We start from the raw sequence: 22,027 nt of genomic DNA on the forward strand, positions 1-22,027 counted from the left end.
ATTGGAACATCATGACAGCTTTAAATACATAAACTTGGCACACCATGGCAATCAGCTTTAGATGCATAAACTTGGCACATCATGGCAATCAGCTTCAGAAGCATACAATTGGCACACCGTGGAAATCCGCTTTAGATGCATACAATTGGCACACCATGGCAATCCGCTTTAGATGCATACAATTGGCATACCATTGCAATCAGTTTTAGATGCATACAATTGGTACATCATTGCAATCAGTTTTAGAGGCATACAATTGGAACATCATGACAGCTTTAAATACATAAACTTGGCACACCATGGCAATCAGCTTTAGATGCATAAACTTGGCATATCATGGCAATCACTTTTAGATGCATAAACGTGGCACATCATGGCAATCAGTTTCAGAAGCATTCAATTGGCACACCATCGCAAACAGATGCATAAAATTGTCACACCATGGTAATCAGCTTTAGATGCATAAACTTGGCATATCATGGCAATCACTTTTAGATGCATAAACTTGGCACATCATGGCAATCAGCTTCAGAAGCATACAATTGGCACACCGTGGAAATCCGCTTTAGATGCACACCATGGCAATCCGCTTTAGATGCATACAATTGGCATACCATTGCAATCAGTTTTAGATGCATAAAATTGGTACATCATTGCAGTCAGTTTTAGAGGCATACAATTGGAACATCATGACAGCTTTAAATACATAAACTTGGCACACCATGGCAATCCGCTTTAGATGCATAAACTTGGCATATCATGGCAATCACTTTTAGATGCATAAACGTGGCACATCATGGCAATCAGTTTCAGAAGCAGTCAATTGGCACACCATTGCAAACAGTCAGATGCATACAATTGGCACACCGGCATAACATGGCAGTTTTAGAGGCATAATTTTGATATATCATGGCAGTTTTAGAGGCAGAAACTTTACACATCAGTTTTAGAGACATACAACTGCTTACTCACAGACTCAGAATCAGAAATGTTGTTGTCCTGCTCTTTCATCCAGGCACCTCACGTTGATTATCCTAGTGGTGGAACTAATGTAGAGAGGACCGTGGTGCAAGTATGTTTTCTGGGCCCCCATCTAGTGAAAGTGTGGCCAAAAGGTAGATCTCCATCTGTCGGAGAACTTCAACAATTATATGCCAGATGGAGATCTACCATTTGCACATCATTGCAGGGTTATATTTGTGAGCAGTGTTTGAATGTAAGCATGTTTTTGTATTAAGTATATGTGTGCATGTATGGGTGTATTTGTATGTACTGTTGCTATTGGAATGTAGTGGTGTACTTGTTTGTAATGCTTGCGTCTGAATGCAGGGGTGTTTGTATATGTAGTGTAGGACTTTAAATGCAGGTGTGCTTTTTGTGTGTAGTGTTGGTGTTTGAATGAAGGGGTGTTTGTAGATCATTTTAGTGTTTTAATGCAGGGGTGTGTTTGTATGTAATGTTTGTGTTTGATTGCAGTGTGTGTGTGTGTGTAGTGGATGCAGTGTGTGTGTATATTGTGTTTATAAAATATACATATACACAATGTGTGTTTTAATGTAAGCATGGTTTTTGTATGGAGTATGTGTGCAGTGTAAACACACACACAGACACACAAATACACACATTGACACAGCGATACACACAATGACACTTAGTTTCCCACACACAGATACACAGACACTCATGTACACAGATACACACAGACACACAAATACACACAAATACACACACACACACCGACACAAAAGGACACGCAGAGACAGGAGGTGAGGGTGACAGTGTGGGAGGGAGTGTGTACTGGTAACAGTGTGGGGGGCAGTGTGAGAAAGGGTTACAGTGGGCGGGCAGGGGGAGAAAGGGTTACAGTGGGCGGGCAGGGGGAGAAAGGGTTACAGTGGGCGGGCAGGGGGAGAAAGGGTTACAGTGGGCAGGCAGGGGGAGAAAGGGTTACAGTGGGCAGGCAGGGGGAGAAAGGGTTACAGTGGGCAGGCAGGGGGAGAAAGGGTTACAGTGGGCAGGCAGGGGAAGAAAGGGTTACAGTGTGGGGGGGCAGGGGGAGAAAAGGCGACAGTGGGGGGGGCAGGGGGAGAAAAGGTTACAGTGTGGGGAGAGGGGCAGGGAGAGAAGGGGTTACAGTGGGGGGCAGGGAGAGAAGGGGTTACAGTGGGGGGTAGGCAGAGAAGGGGTTACAGTGGGGGGGGTAGGCAGAGAAGGGGTTACAGTGGGGGGTAGGCAGAGAAGGGGTTACAGTGGGGGAGGGGCAGGGAGAGAAGGGTTAGTGGGGAGGGTAGGCAGAGAAGGGGTTACAGTGGGGAGGGTAGGCAGAGAAGGGGTTACAGTGGGGGGTAGGCAGAGAAGGGGTTACAGTGGGGGAGGGGCAGGGAGAGAAGGGTTAGTGGGGAGGGTAGGCAGAGAAGGGGTTACAGTGGGGAGGGTAGGCAGAGAAGGGGTTACAGTGGGGAGGGTAGGCAGAGAAGGGGTTACAGGGGGGAGGGCAGGCAGAGAAGGGGTTACAGGGGGGAGGAGGGCAGGCAGAGAAGGGGTTACAGGGGGGAGGAGGGCAGGCAGAGAAGGGGTTAGTGGGGGGAGGGCAGGCAGAGAAGGGGTTAGTGGGGGGAGGGCAGGCAGAGAAGGGGTTAGTGGGGGGAGGGCAGGCAGAGAAGGGGTTACAGTGGGGGGAGGGCAGGCAGAGAAGGGGTTACAGTGGGGGGAGGGCAGGCAGAGAAGGGGTTAGTGGGGGGAGGGCAGGCAGAGAAGGGGTTACAGTGGGGGGAGGGCAGGCAGAGAAGGGGTTAGTGGGGGGAGGGCAGGCAGAGAAGGGGTTACAGTGGGGGGAGGGCAGGCAGAGAAGGGGTTACAGTGGGGGGGAGGGCAGGCAGAGAAGGGGTTACAGTGGGGGGGAGGGCAGGCAGAGAAGGGGTTGCAGTGGGGGGAGGGCAGGCAGAGAAGGGGTTGCAGTGGGGGGAGGGTAGGCAGAGAAGGGGTTACAGGGGGGAGAGGGGCAGGCAGAGAAGGGGTTACAGTGGGGGGTGGAGGGCAGGCAGAGAAGGGGTTACAGGGGAGGAGGGCAGGCAGAGAAGGGGTTACAGGGGAGGAGGGCAGGCAGAGAAGGGGTTACGGGGGGGGGAGGGCAGGCAGAGAAGGCGTTAGTGGGGGGGAGGAGGGCAGGCAGAGAAGGGGTTACGGGGGGGAGACAGAGAAGGGGTTACATTGGGGGGGAAGGGGGCAGACAGAGAAGGGGTTACAGTGGGGGGGAGGAGGGCAGGCAGAGAAGGGGTTACAGTGGGGGGGAGGAGGGCAGGCAGACAGAGAAGGGGTTACAGGGGGAGGGGGGCAGACAGAGAAGGGGTTACAGGGGGAGGGGGCAGACGGAGAAGGGGTTACAGTTGGGGGGGAGGGCAGGCAGAGAAGGGGTTGCAGTGGGGGGAGGGTAGGCAGAGAAGGGGTTACAGGGGGAGAGGGGCAGGCAGAGAAGGGGTTACAGTGGGGGGTGGAGGGCAGGCAGAGAAGGGGTTACAGGGGAGGAGGGCAGGCAGAGAAGGGGTTACAGGGGGAGGGCAGGCAGAGATGGGGTTACAGTGGGGGGTGGAGGGCAGGCAGAGAAGGGGTTACAGTGGGGGGTGGAGGGCAGGCAGAGAAGGGGTTACAGTGGGGGAGGGGGGCCGGCAGAGAAGGGGTTACGGGGGGCAGACAGAGAAGGGGTTACATTGGGGGGAAGGGGGCAGACAGAGAAGGGGTTACAGTGGGGGGGAGGAGGGCAGGCAGAGAAGGGGTTACAGGGGGAGGGGGGCAGACAGAGAAGGGGTTACATTGGGGGGAGGGGGGCAGGCAGAGAAGGGGTTACATTGGGGGGAGGGGGCAGGCAGAGAAGGGGTTACAGGGGGGAGGGGGGCAGACAGAGAAGGGGTTACATTGGGGGAGGGCAGGCAGAGAAGGGGTTACAGTGGGGGGAGGGGGCAGGCAGAGAAGGGGTTACAGTGGGGGGAGGGGGGCAGGCAGAGAAGGGGTTACAGTGGGGGGTGGAGGGCAGGCAGAGAAGGGGTTACAGGGGAGGAGGGCAGGCAGAGAAGGGGTTACAGGGGGAGGGCAGGCAGAGATGGGGTTACAGTGGGGGGTGGAGGGCAGGCAGAGAAGGGGTTACAGTGGGGGGAGGGGGCAGGCAGAGAAGGGGTTACAGTGGGGGGGAGGAGGGCAGGCAGAGAAGGGGTTACGGGGGGCAGACAGAGAAGGGGTTACATTGGGGGGAAGGGGGCAGACAGAGAAGGGGTTACAGTGGGGGGGAGGAGGGCAGGCAGAGAAGGGGTTACAGGGGGAGGGGGGCAGACAGAGAAGGGGTTACATTGGGGGGAGGGGGGCAGGCAGAGAAGGGGTTACATTGGGGGGAGGGGGCAGGCAGAGAAGGGGTTACAGGGGGGAGGGGGGCAGACAGAGAAGGGGTTACATTGGGGGAGGGCAGGCAGAGAAGGGGTTACAGTGGGGGGAGGGGGCAGGCAGAGAAGGGGTTACAGTGGGGGGAGGGGGGCAGGCAGAGAAGGGGTTACAGTGGGGGGAGGGGGGCAGGCAGAGAAGGGGTTACAGTGGGGGGCAGACAGGGAAGGGGTTACAGTGGAGTGGGGGGGGCAGAGAAGGGGTTACAGTGGAGTGGGGGGGCAGAGAAGGGGTTACAGTGGGGGGAGGGGGGCAGGCAGAGAAGGGGTTACAGTGGAGTGGGGGGGGGCAGAGAAGGGGTTACAGTGGAGTGGGGGGGCAGAGAAGGGGTTACAGGGGGGGAGAGGGGCAGACAGAGAAGGGGTTACAGTGGAGTGGGGGGGGCAGAGAAGGGGTTACAGTGGGGGGGGGTGGGGGTAGGCTTAGAAGGGGTTACATTGGGGTGGGGGGGGGGGGCATTGTTTGGGCTCTGTGTCCTACCTTCATTAGACATCCCTGGTGGTCCGGTGGGTTAACACTCCGGTCTGAAGCTCCGCCGGGTGCAGAGCTGCAGGCCGTGTAATAAAAGTCTCGCGAGCTCCCTGAGTGTTGCCATGGTAACGCTCTGGGAGCTCGCGAGACTTCTATCACACGGTCTGCAGCTCTGCACCCGGCGGAGCTGCAGGCCGGTGTGAGCTGCTGGGCAGACTGATTGGAGGGAGCCCGGCGGCATACAGGGCAAGCCGCCGGGCTCCCTCCTGGTGTCAGTCTGCCTGACTGCCCGGCGGCCCTGGATGTGTGGGTCAGCGCGACCCACTGGGGATCGCCCTGCGACCCACCAGTGGGTCGCGACCCACACTTTGGGAACCGCTGTTCTAGGAGATCAATACCATCTAAGACTCCCACAAGAATTCTATATGGGGTAAATATATGTAAGGAATTTCTTGTTTTCTCCTATTTTATTTTATGTACTGTTTTGCAATTTGTTATCTGGATGTCATTTATTTCTGTATTTTTTACTCAGCACTGAATATTTTATTAGATTAAATATTTACTTAATCAGCTTGTGTCTCTGTTCTATAAGAGCTTCACTCTCCAGAGGAAAGCAGGTAACACGTTACCAAAAAGGGTTAATTATATGTGTTTGATCAGTAAAAGTAGAACTGTGATTCTATAATTCTCCTGTGTGTGGGGTAACCTAAGACGCCCGGGTTTAAAAGTCTTGGTGGTGGCAGTAAAGTGTGTACTAGGGGGTTAGTGTAGAAGGGATTGCAGGGGTTAATTGAGTGGTTGCTGGGACTAGCAACAGGTAGCCAGGGGTCTGGTGTCATTAACCCTGTCACTTCCACACTCTCCCCACTGTCTCGGCTGGGCCTATAGCCCACGCTCGTGACACTAGTGTTATAAATAATTTTATTTATGATGCTGGTTTGTTCCTTTAATATAAGTGGCTTTTATATTAGCACACAAAGACATAAAACATAGAGGGGGGGAAATCATAAACTTTTACATATACAATTCATGTATCTAATTCATTTATTACAAGATTATTGCAGTCCTTAGCCTTACGATAAGTAACAGTGAAGTAGCTTTAAGTAAAAAACATATATTTTTTCCTGAAGAAAAAACAGGGTGTATAGGCGCTCGCTATAACATAAAATAACAATAGGGGCTGCTGTATACAATACAAGGATTCCCAAACCTTGTGTATGGGTGAAACAGAAGCATTGCCGAAATATAGAAAAGGGCTTTGCCAACCACGCTGTTTCTTCTCACTTTTGCATGCACAATAATAACCCTAAACTGCTTACTTTCACGGGCATTGCAACTGTCAATAAACACTGGAGAGGTGGTGATATCATTAAACAGATTGGAAAGACAGAGATGAAATGGGTATACTATTTAGATACCCTGCACCCTAAAGGATTAAATATTGATTTCGATTTATATAACTTTTTATAACTTCTTTTTACATTTTCTATTTTATACAATTTTATTAAATATATATATTTTTTTTACCTTTTTTCCAAAAGTCTGTTACTATATTAATTATTCCCCTTTTATCCATATTATTAACATTATTATTTTCATATCCATATTTCCATTTTTATATTCTTTCCATAACCTTAGGGTTAAACCTCCCCTTCTCCTTTGTGCAATGTATCCCCTCCTCTCTTATCACAATATACCCACCATGTTTATTTGCACTGTATATCTGCTGCTAGATTGTCCCCCTGTTTTAAGGATATCAGATATAATGCTATATTTTATTGTACATATCTCTATCTTACTTATAGCCTATATACTGTATAAGGCTAGATATACCAATAGACATTCTAGATATGTGTTATGATTACTGTGTATATGTTACTCTCCCCAGATCATGTTTTTATATGATGTTTTATACCATCTCCATGTTATACTATAACAAAGGTTAGCCTATTTACACTTATTTCGCTTTCTTGTATTATCTCCCTATGCTTTTATATGAGAGATATAGGTTTTTTTACATTTGGAACGCAACGCACACCATTTTCGATGCGTGCGTTCCAAACAGAGGACATGTGACCGCAAAGACTTTGAATATGCCGCGTCACTTCCGGGTATGACGCGTGCGGTCCACAGCGAAACGCAAATCGAGGCCAGCACTCACTGATCGCCTCCCCTTCTGCCACATCATTTCCGGTACGCATCACGAAACCGGAAGAAAGACTCAGGTAGCGTTCTGCAATCAACTCGCCCATACATATACAGGACATTGAGGAACCACCCCACACTTTTGATAAAGCCTCTGGAGAGGCGAAACGCGTCAAGTGGGACCCCCTTCTTTTGGACACTTGTACCTATATTTATATATGTGATATTTTATAATAAATAGTCTATTTTAATTCATTTAGACATCTACCTTTTATTATTTTAACTATTACTTTTTTATGTCCTGCTAACTACCTGGTGCCATCATATCCTTAGGTGGGGATAGTACCACCCATGCTGTGATAACTAGAGCAGGTCCTTGCTCTACAAATTGTAAGTACATTACTTTATCCTATTACCCTGATTTTATAGTACTTACTACACCATCAGAGCGTTTTTTTTTTTTTTCTCTTTCATCCCCATTGTGCATTTGGAAGACCAATACCATCGTTTACCATCCTGTATCCTTAGACGGGGATTATACCGTCCACGCTGAGAAAAGTAGAGCTCTTATATAGCTCTACCGTATGTGAGTGTTTTTCTTACAGTTACCTAGCACAAAAATTTGCACTGTTATATACTGTATTGCACTATTATTTTTTTCTGTTTTATTATTACGAGGTATTTTACCCACTTTTCCTCGCAGAGGTGTATGTACGTATAATTTTTGGGCGCAGTATACGCCATATTTTACATCATATATTTTTTCCTCCCCAGAATTTGTTTTATTTCTGGATAATCAGAAATTGATATATATCTAGTTTAAGACTTAAAGGGACACTATAGTCTCCAGAACTACAGCTTAATGCACCTCCAGCGTCGCTGAAATCACCATAGGAAATCATTGAATAATGCTTTCCTATGGGGAGGTCTAATGTACGTGTACGGCCATTGCCGAGCATGCACATTAGGTCTCCCCCGCTGGCTGACGTCAGCGGGGGAGGAGAGTAGGCGCTGGACTCCGGTAAGTCACTGAAGGGAGAGGGGCACTACAAGATCCTGCAGTGCCAGGAAAACAAATGTTTTCCTGGCACTGGAGAATCCCTTTAAAGAAAAAAACAAAGTCTTCTTTGTTTATTGTTGCATAGTATATGCAACAACCGCTACCAGGTACTTGGGATGCTCTAGGTTGGACTTTCACAAATTTTTCATGTGTTCAATATATGCAGAAGTAAGAAAATAAAAATAAATAAGCATATTTGCATGTGACGATGTGCTGTAGCAGTAAAAATGCCATGTTTCATTATTTAACTTGTGCATGAACTTTTCTGAATGTGCAGTTTAAAGGAACACTATAGCATTAGGACTATAAACCCGCTCCGCCTCCTGCAACGTCACCCGGCAGGTGTTGCTCTCAATCAGATAAGCTAATCCAATGCTCCTCTTAGAGACGATTAGGGACTGGTGCGCAAGAACGGCAAACGCTGCATGCACATCCAAATGCTTCTTGTAGGAAAGCATTGAATTCAATGATTTCCTCTGATCTAAATTTGGTGAAGTAAACGGAGTCTCACTCAGTCATTGTAGAGGAAGCATCTCTAGTGGCTGTCTGGAAGATCGTCACCAGATATGTGTTTAAAGGGACACTATAGGCACCCAAACCACTTCAGCTCATTGGGTGCAGTGTCTGGAAGACAGCCACTGGAGGCGCTTCTTGCATCGTAACAGATTTTTGGTCCGGTTTGCAACGCTGGATATCCTCACACTCTGCATAAAGACATCCAGCGTCAGATTTTTTTCACCATAGGAAAACATCTGCCGCACATGTGCATTAGCACCCGCTCGTCGCAGAACACGGGGCGTAGTGTCGACCCAGCGCCAATGGACAATGCACTGATTCCCCATTGCCTTTTTCATCTACGTCGCCAATTCACCAGGTGCCGAATTGGCGACGTAGATGAAAAAGGCAACGGGGAATCAGTGCAAAGGGTGGAAAAGCGTAATTCCTTGAAGACCAATCTTGGTAGAAAACATTCGTAGCCAGTGCTGTCAGATCTGGTCTCCAACTGAAAAAACAGGGAAGTTGAGCATTCAAACGAGAAGTGAAAAAGTATTTTTCCAATAGACCCCATAGGTTCCAGATGTCTTGGAAGAGCATGGAATCCAAGTTTCAGTCGCTGGAATCTCTGAGTAGGCATGAATACCAGTTCGCCGTAGTGTTGGAGAGACCTTGAATATATTCTGCCATGACTAAAATGCCGTGCATCAGGCAAAATCGCCAGAATCGTGAGCCATGAATGTCAGAATTTAGTATTTTGTGCCTCCAAGTGATTGATGTAGCGGACAGCTGACACATTGTCCATCTTCTGAAGGATAGCACATTGGGCTTGAGTTGGGGAGAAACTGCGGACTGCAAAGGAACAGGCCAGAAGTTCCAAACAATTGATGTGGAGTGTCGATTCCAGGTCTGACCATCTGCCCTTGGTGGAAATATTTCCATATTGAGCTTCACAACCGTGCAAACCTGCGTCTGATTTGATTATCCAATCTGGAGCTGTACAGAATATGGTCCGTTCATTCCAAGCTTCCATGTGACGAAGCCACCATTGGAGTTCATCCTTTGCTTCTGAGTCCAGAGTTACCATATCCGTGTATGATGCACTGCCCTTGAGATGAAGTTTGTAATCGTTGTATGGCTCGATAGCCAAGAAGACCTGAAAAAAATTACTTGCATAGAAGGCCTAACATTCTCGATAGTTGTTTGAGAGAGAATTGAGAGGTTGCTAGTGTTCGCCTATCTCCTTCTTGATACTGGCTAATTTTGCCACCAGGAGGTCTAGAGTTTAAAGGGTAGATTCTACAATAATCCAATATAACCCAGAAATTTGATTTGTTGCGTTGGAACAATAATGAATTTCTCCCAATTGATCAGAAAGCCTAGGTTCTCTAACAGAGTCAAAGTCCATGCAAGGAATGTCCGGAGTCATTGAATAGACTGAGCCAGAATGAAAATGGTGTCTAAATGTATTATTATACATTCTCCCCGACTCCATAGCAGGGCAATCATAGGTTTCATGAGTTTGGTGAAGCACCATGGAGCCAAAGACAGTCTGAACGGGAGGCACCTGAACCTCCATTACTGCCCTACCATGGGAAATGCAGGAAGTTCTTGTTGTTGATGGAATCTTGATGTTGGACTGCGATAGGCACTGTGAGATATGCATCCTGCAGATCCAATTTGGCCATCCCATCTGCTGGTTGGAGAAGATCCCTTAAGCAATGCCCTCCTTCCATCTTGGAAGTGCTGATGTGCCTCATAACCAATAAGCTGTCTGCTGTTGCGCACGTATCTGGAATCTCTGCGATGGCTTGTTTGTGCATCAGTTCTTTTATTTCAACGGAGACCAGGTCTGTGTTTCGTTGGGGAAAAAACAATTTCCCTCAATGGGAACATTGAACAAGTAGAGAAAGGAAGTCTATGCCAATACCCTTTTACAGTGTGAAGAACCTAAGCATCTGATGAAATGAGGGACCATAAATGTGAAAAATGTGTGAGCCTGCCCCCCACTATCAGTAGGAAAGAATGGAGATTGTGAAGACTTACCATAAGGTCTTCATCCTGAAGGAGCACCTCTTGGACCACTAACAACCCAGGGTCGATCACGTCATGGGAAGAAGGTTGGTATTAGTGCATTGTTCAAAGAAATTGGCTCGGCCAGTATAAGAGCCTTGGTTCTGTCTAAAATAACTTCTGTTTATTCATTGTTCATTTATTTTATTATTCTATTCATTTATTATTTATACTGCACCTTGCTTTTCTGGCCCCAGCAAAATCTCTAGGGGTTAAATAGCTTGCGCATCTTGGATTGCGTTTTATCTAGAGCAGTCAATGTGTGGACAGAGGAGCCCAATTCTTTTACAAAGTTGTCCCCAAAGAGAGAACCTTTTGCCTGTATGTCCGGCTCGTTCAGAGCCATAGTTACACGTATGGGCTCAATCTTGAGCAAGATCGATTTGTGGCGTTCTGACAACTGCATTGTTGGCGTTGCTTAAATCACACCCTGTATCTAACCACTTAAGATGGCGCAATCGAATTCTAGATCATTCTATACTGCTTCAAAGATTTTATCGTGACAGTTTTGCAATGAAAATCTAAGCCTTTAGTAGGTGTCCATTCTGTCTTACTCAGGAATTGAATGATCTTAGGATCAACTGATCGCAGTTTTACATGCATCATGAGGGACTGTTCGGCATAGGCATTCAGCCCTCAATTTATTTCACTTTGCCTTTTTAAAAGGCTTACGTACTCAGGATGCAATATACTTGGCTACTTGGTCTGAGGAGACCACTGGGTGACATAGGTTGTCAGGTTCGAATAGGGGTTCGCCTTGAGTGTCCAAGATCCTATCCGTGTCCCCTGAGACCACATGATCTACCTCAATCTTGGTAGGTTTAATAGGACATATATCCCGCGCGGGATTAGCATCCTCTCCATCAGTAATTTCATAATCCGGATCAGAAAGATTCTCTGAATTCTTCATAAAGGACTCCGGGAACTCCTCCTCAATATCACTGAGCTCAGATTCAGAGTTCAGTTGGGCTTTTGCCCTTTTCCAAAGTCTAGTTGACTTTGCCCGACTAGTGGCTCTCTTGCGAGGTGGTAAATTAATCACGCCATCGGTGACGGTTATGGTACAGTCCATCTCTATTGTTTTGGAGGAGTGTTTATCCTTATGAGGCCTTGCGGCTAGGCTGAAGCAGTGCAGGTGTGAGTACAGGTACTGCCACCTGAGTAGTTGGCTGAGCCAATTTCTGTGCCTGTAACACAGTCTGGGCAAACGTCTGTGAAAAGTGAATCATAATACCTAAAGGAAGGGGCTGAGTAACCCTCAAGTAAAAAAATAAATACACAGGGTAAAGAAATTAAAATACTCACAATAGTGAAATAAAATAGCAATTGTAATAGGAAAACTAAACTATAGCTAAACCCCAACTTAGATTTCTGGCAGTTGGGGTCAGAGCAGCGGCCAGACAGGTGAACGGAGGGAAAAAAACAGCGCAATAGCACTTTGCAGGGGATAAAGATCCTCAAAGATGTCCCTGAGCCCCAATGGATGGTAATCTTTGGGCCAGGGAGGTCGAGGGGAAAAATTATCAAAGGATATACAATAAAGCATATAACTGAAACAAATGAAGTGAATACATCAAATTAAGTTAAAATGAAGTAACTAAATTATATTTATAAATATATTATAATTAAAATGTAATAACTATACTAACCACAGTAAGGATATGAATAAAAGTAAAAGATCCCACAGTTAAGAACCGTGGGACCCAGTGTCACTTAACTGAGGGAGCAGCAAAGAAAGAGGAAGTAGTATACTGGACACTGTCTATTATGCTATGAAGAGGATGCTGATTGGCTGTTCCTGTTGCTAGGAAGATCTACCTCTCATGTTATTTACTGGTTCTTTTTATACTGATATAATGTTATTTTCCTTTGCTGCTGAGAAAAATAAAGAGTGCAACATAATAGGAGCCTACGTGTCTTAATAAAATCCAAATTTCATGCCATGCAGGCAGTTGGATTTCAAAATAAATAAATAAGTAGCCATAGCTAACTTTTTCTTAGCTCCACAGTTGTGCTAATAATATATCTTATGTGGCATGTCAACTTTCAATACATTTCACCTAGGATGAGGTAGGTTTAAGGGATACTATAATGCTAGGAATACAAACCTGGTCTGGGTGCCTATAGTGTCCTTTTAAAGTAATCCATACAATTCCAATATAAACGATGGCCAAGATGGTGTCACTTACTTCTATGTCCTGTTGCTCCGTGTCACTTCTGTATTTGTTTTATCAGGTACACATACTACCAAATATTCAAATTGAAAGGAATACTATAGTCACCAGAACAACTACAGCTTAATGTAGTTGTTCTGGTGAGTAGATTGGCTCTCTTCAGGCATTTTCATGTAAACACTGCCTTTTCAGAGAAAAGGCAGTGTTTACATTGCCCCTAGGGACACCTCCAAGTGACCACTCCTTAGATGGCCACTGGAGGTGTTTCCTGGCTCAGTGCTGCACAGTAAGCAGCCCTGCCGTTCAGCGTCCCCACGCTCTACATGGAGACACTGAATTTTCCTCATAGAGATGCATTGATTCAATGCATCTCTATGAGGAGGTCCTGATTGGCCAAAACAGCATTTGGCCCCACCCTATGTCGATTTTAGCCAATCCAATGCTTGGGATGGGAATAGCATAGGGATGGGAAAGCATTGGGTCGGCTAAAAATCTGCCATTTTGATGTCACAAAGGGGGCGGAGCCAGCGCTGGCAGACCCGCGCAGCGCTGGAAATAAGGTGAGTTTTAAAGGGTGGGGGAGGGGGGCAAGCCACCAAAATGGTGGGTTTAGCACTATAGGGTCAGGCATACATGTATGTGTTCTTGACCCTATAGTGAACCTTTAAAATACTTTTGAAGTTGCAGCCCTCCCGAGGATCATGTCAATATGTGCTTGGACGCTGCGTGACTCTTCACACTAAAGTTGCATAGCAATTATTATTTAGCAAAATAGCCATGATGTACTTTACGTAAGAATTTACAGATGTTTGTTTCCCCAGTTTCGCAATGTAAATATAAACAATCTTATCTGTTTGATGACTGTTGCTCTGAACATCTCCTACCTTGAACTCCTTTGCACCATCCCCCATGAATATTACTTCAACAAAACAGTTACTGTTAACTTTAAGGTTATACATTGATCTATTCTCTGTTGTGCAATATTTCTCAAGTACTCCTTTATGTAAATATTATTTTCAACTGTTGGCTCTTTGATATCTGATTATGGTCAGTAATTGTGATGTGATTATTACGTTGTTGATGAGAACTTTCTTACCTTATCCTTATTTGTCCTTCATGACTAATTAGAGGAGTGGGCAGCTTCAATTAAAATAAGTTAATGTGATTAAGAAAGGAGTTGCTTGTCAGTGCCTACCCTTTTTGTTATTGTATAAATATTATTATTTTTTTTTTTACCATGGATAAATTGGATTTTTTAATATTTATTTATTTATTTATTATTCCTCTTTATACTTTACATTTTATGAGTTGATTAGAGGCCATTTTGGGGGATCTCTATCATCAAGGTTCCCTTTCAGGCTGCACAGTGTGCACAATTCTGTACACTATCAGATCTACACATTGTGGAGAAAGGCACACTGTTTTTCTCCCAGTGATGTGTAGCTGAGCGCTGTGAGTTGCAAATTATTCTTTGTTGATAAAACTGACAGTGTGAACAGACAATTGTGGGTTACTGGGAGAGCGTCTCGTTACACTCTGTGGGTCTCTCCCCTGATATCCCTAGTACTTCAGAGACAAACACAGATGTTAAGCAATGTATTTTTCAATGGGATGTGCCCACACTTACTCTGAGTGCTTGGCCATCTGATCTTTCAACTTGGGACTTTTCCTGTTTACGGAGGGAGCTTCAATGTCCATTGATACCTGTACCTATTGGCTTCCTACATGGATGCAAGAATTGTTTTAACTCTGCTTGCCCTAAAACTTAAAGATGTTCAAAGCAATTGAACCATTTCAAACTATATTGTTCAGTTATGATTAATTCATAGGTGACCTGTAGCAGACTAGATAAACATTGATGAATCCAAAAACATCTGCTTTTTTTTTTTTTTACACTTTTTTTTTTATTTAAACAGGGTTTCCTTTAGTAAAATGGTTTTCGAGGAAAAAGAAAACAAAAACATCTAAAGATATTTTCCTATTTAGGATACAGTCTAGTCCAAATGTTATGGAGCATGAAATATGGATTTGTTATGCAGCAAGAGGCTGTAAATTCAGGCCATATTTTAAGTTTTTTGTGAATTAATTCCATTAATTCAAGGTAATTGCACTTGTGTCCGTAGTAATAACATGCACTTCTTCAGTAAAAAATGTTATAAAATAAACACACAGTTCAGGAAAACATGTTAATCTCATTGTTCTGCAAATCTATGTACACACAATGAACATCTTTAATTTAAAGGATTGCTCCAAGCTACAGCCCACCGTACTCTGGTCCAAATTGGGCAAACTGTTATACTAATAATAGTTTGCCCTCTTACCTCGGCCACCTCATCGCTCAGTGTCTCCTTACTGCTGCGGTGACGCTCTTCTGCAGCTCTACAGAAACTGGAAGCCAATTAATTTGCCATTCATTGTCTGCCAATGGATAGTGTACTGTGCAAAAAAAAACAAACAAACAAACAATATGTGCACAGATTTTACATTTTTGGGCTTTCTGGCTTATGACCCCCTATAACACTGCTGGAGTTGCAGTTTCGACTCTGGCAGCCAAAGGGTTAAACTCTCTATGTGCAGCATTACATAGCGAAACGCTGCACATACAGACTCCAAAAACTGTGACCATTTCAAATCGCTGAAGTGGTCATGTTGCTAAAAGAAACCATTTTACTTCTCCAAATATGAGTGATAAACCAATTAAACTGGAGATTGTTCATCATTATCTACCTATGTCATTTCTTATTTTGATTTAACTATTAAAATAATCTGAAACGTTACATCTTCATCTGATTTGCAAATATTAAAGATTATAACAACCAGCCAGAATGGCTATTTACGTTTTTAAAATGATAAATTAGAAGAGACACCAGTGATTTCAAGTGACTTGCCCAAAGCCGGGTGTCCCCAAACCACCCACTGCATGGCCCCTCACTTGCTGCTTAATTGCTGCATTGACACTCTGAGTGTGTCAGCTGATGTAAAAATGTAGAATCCTTAGACTGTCCCTTTAAGGCGTTTGACTCAGATTGCCAAAATTGGTCGTAATCCAACTTGATCCAACAGCTGGCCAATTATTGACACTACTTGTCCCAAATTTTTTTTTTTTGTATGCTTTTTGTAGAATTATATCTAGATTTACAAAGCTAGACTAATTAAGATACTTCTGCATGTTTTAGAGAAGTAGTAGTCATGGTTAAAGTACTATTTAAATGGGAAAAATCATACTTAAAACACATGGGACTACTATTAATTGCTGTTTAAATAGCACACAATGTGTCATCTGTTTACGTTGGACATAGAGTAAAACTCTCAATGACGCTCTAGGATTTAAAAAAGAAAACTGCAGTGTTTTACAAACCAGTCTACATGAAATATCTAATAACCCACCTATGTATTTTCAATTGCTTGATCATTTGCAGTAAAAATAAATCAATAAATAAAAAATGATCCTCTGTTTGTAGGTACATGTACTGGACCGATTGGGGAGAAGCACCACGTATCGAACGTGCAGGAATGGATGGGAGCACCCGCAAAATCATAGTAGACTCGGATATTTATTGGCCCAATGGGCTAACAGTTGACTTAGAAGAGCAAAAGCTTTATTGGGCTGATGCCAAGCTAAGTTTTATTCACAGAGCTAACCTGGATGGATCATTCAGGTATTATTTTATTTTTTTCTGTTATTGAAATTGTGGTGTTGTGTGTTCTTAAAAATTTTTTTTTTTGAATATATATGAAAATGTATGTTTTGCAAAAGTATCTTTAATTGCGTTTTTTTACTGTGATTGGGGTTATTTTGTATCAGTCTCTCTTTTTAAAATGTATTTTAAAAGTACAGTTGCATTTCTAATAAAAGAAGAAAAAATAAACAAGCTTATAGACTGCTTTAACACTAAAAGCCTTAAAGGAACACTTTAAGCACGAAAACCACTTAATTCTCTCCAGTTTCTCTGTCAATGTGGAAATGGCAGCGTTTACATTTGCCAGAGAACACCCCTCTAGAGGCATTTTACACTCGACATTCGATTTTGTTTTAAGTAGTTTTTATTTTTGAAGATAACATAAAGTACATTACACATTGAGGCATTTGAAATGAATTTGCCTACGCAGAGGCTTAGCATAGCTGTGGAAAAGCTAGTGAGCTGTCAAATGCAATAAGGAATCAGATCCACAGTTCCCATATACTTTTAGTAATTGTGAATAGGCTGTTGATGGTGCTGTGAAAATAATTATTCTAAGCTTCCTGAGAAAACAATTAGGCGAGAGCATGTGTCCGCTTAACTCCATCAAGTGAGCTACAATCGTAAATTCAGGTACATATGCACTAATACACATTCAAATGCATGACAAATATATGAGTGCATACATTATCAACAAAATGAAAAACAGTATTCATTTCAATTTCCTTCTTTGTTCAGTCGTTTTATTTTTTTGTGTGTGTGTGTGTCCCCCTTTTTTCCTTGTGTTGGATTTGGCGTGTATGAAATCTCCTGTTGGCAACAGTGCATAGACGCATCATCTATCCAAACTATATAAGCTTGGGAAGAAAATCCTAATAATAAATCTTAATGCAGTATAATAAGCCAGACATGTAAAACTCAGTGAACATTGGAGGTGTGTAACATTACGCAGTGAAACGCTTGTGATTGTACCTAAAATATGTACTGCTGACTATGAGCTACTAAGTCACAAAGACTAAAACAAAGATAATAAGGGAAGCCCTCAAGTAGGGCCACTACATGAAAATCCTCAGCCTGTCACTTGCGGGAATATTTCCCAGTGCCACCAGAGATCTTATTTCAAGCACGTTTGGCCGGCCTATAAAATAAAAAGAATAAAAGCTAAAGTATTAGTTAGGACACCAGGCTCCCATGCCAAAAAAAAAGGGGGTAAACTTTGGACGATGTGCAAAGGGACAAAGGGTCAGTACCCCATAGTCAGAGAATTATACATAAAGTTTAATGTGTGGGCCCTGTGAATGTGGATCCACCGCATGGCTTCCCACGCCAGTCATTGCTTTTCCACAGGAATCCTGTGGCACAGCAGGCACTCGGAGGACCCGCAAGTCTATGTGCCCCCCCTCAGAGTCCACCGACCGGCCGTCTCCTGCACCTCTACCACATCAGCAGGCTCCAGTAGGTCGTATCAAGTGCCTCCACTTGTCTTACCCTTCAACGGCCACTCATCCAGGGGAAGGAGTATCCAGCTTCGCAGCTACCGGACCGTCGCAGGTCCCGAAACTTGCCCCAGCAGGGGCACTCTGATGGGGACTCTCCAGGCCCCCCTCAAAACCAAGAGACCCTGTTATGAACGCTGGCAATTCAGATACCCTTTCGATTTAGTTTCCTTTCCTGCTGGAAATAGTTGGGACACCCATGCAGTGAAGCACCTCTGGTGGAACCAAAATCTTTCTGCTGTGGTATCTCACTTTTCCAGGATCGTCGGTATGAAAGCTTACTTATAAGCGGTCGGTGAATGGTATTTTGGCATATTTCAGGGGCTCATAACCGGAGCTCTGCAAGTTGGCCTCCAGCTCGATGGTTCAACCCCACCCCCAGACATTTGATTTTGGAAGGAGTTCACATTCGGTGTCATCATGGACAGCAAAATAACACTGAAAGCTGTTTATGCTTCTCTTAAAGAAGCACTGTGTTCAGTGCTTCTCCATGAGAATCATCTGATTCATGGGATGCGGCCATAGCCGACAGGTTCACAATGCGTTCTATGAAAAATAATAAACTTCTAAAAGTATGCAAGATCAACATCTAAAAGAAACCTGACATTAGGACTGGTGACCACACACTGTTATAATGTAATCCTATAGGAAAAGGCCAAAAAATAGTTTAACACATATGTTTATTCACAAAAGTGTGAATTGTTGAAATTTAGGTGAATTTCATGTTTTAGACCAAAATAGCTGTATTGAAATAAAAGCTAACTTTTTTTTCTCTTTTCATGTTTGGCTGTTTAGATCAAACATTCGAAAATTTTCAGTTCCAGACAGTTTACTTCGCAAATAACCTTGACAATGTTTTGCATGTGTTTGTTTTTTTGAATGGCACACTGTGATTTCAAATATTTGATTAAAGAGCAAATGAAAAAAACAGTAACATAAAGGCATAAACCTTTTAACCTGTGTTTTGCAAAACGAGTATTTATTTTGCGAATACATACTTACATACTAAACACAGCTAAATATTGCCTCTCTTGTTAAACCAGGAGCACTTAAAAAAAGTTTCAGTTACTAAAAATGTTGACTGTTAACCCACTCATGACTTTTCATGAAGGGGCCTCAATTTTGTGTTCCACACAAAGCATTTTCTTTTTGTGTGGAATTTCACAGAACGTTTAAAGATCTTCGATTTGTATGGTACTACTGCCTCCGAATAAACCAATGCACCACGTGCAGGCCCCTGACAGATTTTTGAGACCATATAGGGTCAATTACAGACATGGCAATTTAAGTAACTATTTCTGTTGATTTATTTATTGGGCCTATGTCAGTAACATTCATCTGCCTTTTGTCCTCATATCGTTTGTAAAAGAAGATAAATTCTTTAGCCATGGTACCCTCCTCCTTTTGGGCTTGTAATATGTCATATCTGAATTTGGAGCCTTTTCACTTTTAAATGTCTTATTTATATATATATATATATATATATATATATATATATATATATATATATATATATATATATATATATATATATATATATATATATATATATATATATATATATATATAAATATGTGTGTGTAAAAAAACAAATACTATTTGTATCTTGTAATACCTTTTTTATTGGACTAACAGAATTTTTAATGACAAGCTTTCGGGAGAATTACATCTCGCAGCAGCAAGCTTTCTAAAAGCCAACAGTAAGTGCCGGCCATCCCCAGGTAATAAGAGACCCACTGGGAAATTTCTCTGTATCCCGTCAGGCTCAGAATGACCGGCAGCACCCGAACTTTGCGCCCCCCCCCCCCCCCCCGGCCGCTGTATTCTAAGGTGGCAGTTAGTGCCGTCATATGGTAGCGCAGCCCCTGAATTTACCAGTAAATTTGTCAGAAAGTGATGCAGCACACTCACTTATTTACTGTATTTACTAAACTGCAAATTCAAAACTCATGAATGTAGTATTGTTATTTTTTCCCCCAACACCTAAACTTGGTGCTATTATTTACACATGCATATATACACTGTTCTAAAAAAAATGTATACACACTTTGAATGATTATAAAGTCAGTATTTATTAACAGTTAATTTTCAAAATTTAAAAGAAACTACAGAAATTTATATATTTTTTGTCAATGCCTGTTTTCAAACTGATGATTGTTCTAGTATATTCTGCGCAGTATCTTAGCTGTTCCTAGAACTGCACTCCTTTATATGGCTGTTAGAGGTGCTGTACAGTGTACATGTCTGACATTCAGTGTCTCCACCCTCTGTGTGGAGACACTAAACTCCTCATAGGTTTCAATGCATCTCTATGAGGACATGCTGAATGGCCAAGGCTGTGTTTGTCTTGTGCTGGCTCTGCCCCTGATCTGTCTCCATTACAAGCTAAGCCAATCCAATGCTTTCCCATGGGAATGCATTGTGATTGGCTCAGATCAACACTTCTGATGATGTCAACCAAGCAATCTGATCAGGGGCAGAGCCAGTAGCAGCAGGCTGGAATAAAGGTAAGATTTATACTATATTTAGGGGGCAAGTGGGTGGGGCTAACAGAGGGTGCTAAATAGTGGTTTTAACACTACGGGGTCATAGGTTTGTGTTCCTGAACCTTTAGTGTTCCTTTAAATATGTAAATTTCATAGGCTTCCTGTGTCCTACTAAATCCCTAGATCTGTATTCTCCCGCATTTACATTTGCCAATTACAGCAATACCTTACATATTTTTCTCTTGCCTTTTTTGGGGGAACTTTATAGGTTCAAATTAGAGACATTCCTGTTTGTTTGCGTCCTAGAAATGTTATTTGGTAAAGTGACACAGCCTGTTTTACCATACTGTTCAAATGTTTATACTCTTCTTAACACTATATAACCCTAACCCACATCAAACTATGCTAAACTATGCAAACATAACATTTCCAACAGACAAGGAGTAACGCTTTAGGGGTGTTATTTATAGACATAATTTTATATTTATAAACTCAGACACATCTATTGTATGGAGCTCCTAGAAACGATAATCTTTAGGAGAGAAAAGAGGGACATAGTTTGAGTTGATTGGCCCCCAGGCTGTGTCTGGTTATTGTGATAGCCAGTCACAGTTGCCTTAAATGGCAGCTCTGGCAAATTATTATTTTGACCGGCTCGCAGGATGATCCGACAGCTAGGAACCAATCATTGGTTATTGCTGGACTGCCTCACTAGTCCATTAACAGCTGCAGTCCTATGGAGTCTTGGAACCATTGAGGATAATACTTAATGCAGTCGTTTTGGTATTTATAGTGTCCTTTATAGTTGTGTTCATGCAGTTATCTGAATAAAAGCAAACCTCCATTGAGCCAGTAAAAAGGTTATTATGTTAAGCTACATTTACTTATTATATCTGTGCTGTGGGATCCTGCTGAGGAAACCACCTGAAGTAAGTTTGGAAATTGATATTAAACCATGTCTTCCCGGTATGGGGAATGTAAAAGAACCTTTAGGAATATCTTAAAATCCAAAGGATCAATGTGAATATTTGCAGGATGCAGCCAAGTAAAATCTCTATCTCTCCAATACCATGATGCCTATACTAAGTCAAACCTTTTTCTGCACAGATGGTACACAGCATGTGTTGGGAGCCAAGTTACCCAAAAGGCAACGCCTTGTAATTGTGCACATCACCTTTCTCTCTGCGAGTTTCTGTCCTGTCTGTAGAAGAACTAATTATTCTCTCCATTTGTCATACGACATGTAGGCAGAAGGTGGTTGAAGGAAGCCTCACACATCCGTTTGCTCTGACGGTGGCTGGCGACACATTGTATTGGACTGACTGGCAAACTCGTTCTATTCATGCTTGCAATAAACGCACCGGGGAAAAGCGAAGGGAGGTCATCAGCTCACTTTACTCTCCTATGGATATTCAAGTGTTTAGCCAGGAGAGACAGCCGCCTTGTGAGTATTGTTGTATGTCTATGTGTATACTATACATAGTTTGAGAAGGGTTTAAACCCTTAAATGAGTCAGCGT

General features: G+C 43.5%; 1 protein-coding gene across 1 annotated transcript in view; it reads left to right on the forward strand.

Annotated features, from left to right (window-relative positions):
• LRP5 (LDL receptor related protein 5) overlaps positions 1-22,027 on the forward strand; it is a 206,645-nt gene that overhangs the window by 67,048 nt on the left and 117,570 nt on the right. The window contains exons 3-4 of the mRNA XM_063438121.1: positions 16,308-16,505; positions 21,756-21,952. Of these exons, the coding sequence (XP_063294191.1) occupies positions 16,308-16,505; positions 21,756-21,952 (395 nt within the window). The remainder of the gene's footprint in view (positions 1-16,307; positions 16,506-21,755; positions 21,953-22,027) is intronic.

The sequence above is a fragment of the Pelobates fuscus genome, chromosome 12, assembly GCF_036172605.1.
Source record: "Pelobates fuscus isolate aPelFus1 chromosome 12, aPelFus1.pri, whole genome shotgun sequence".
NCBI lineage: Eukaryota > Metazoa > Chordata > Amphibia > Anura > Pelobatidae > Pelobates > Pelobates fuscus.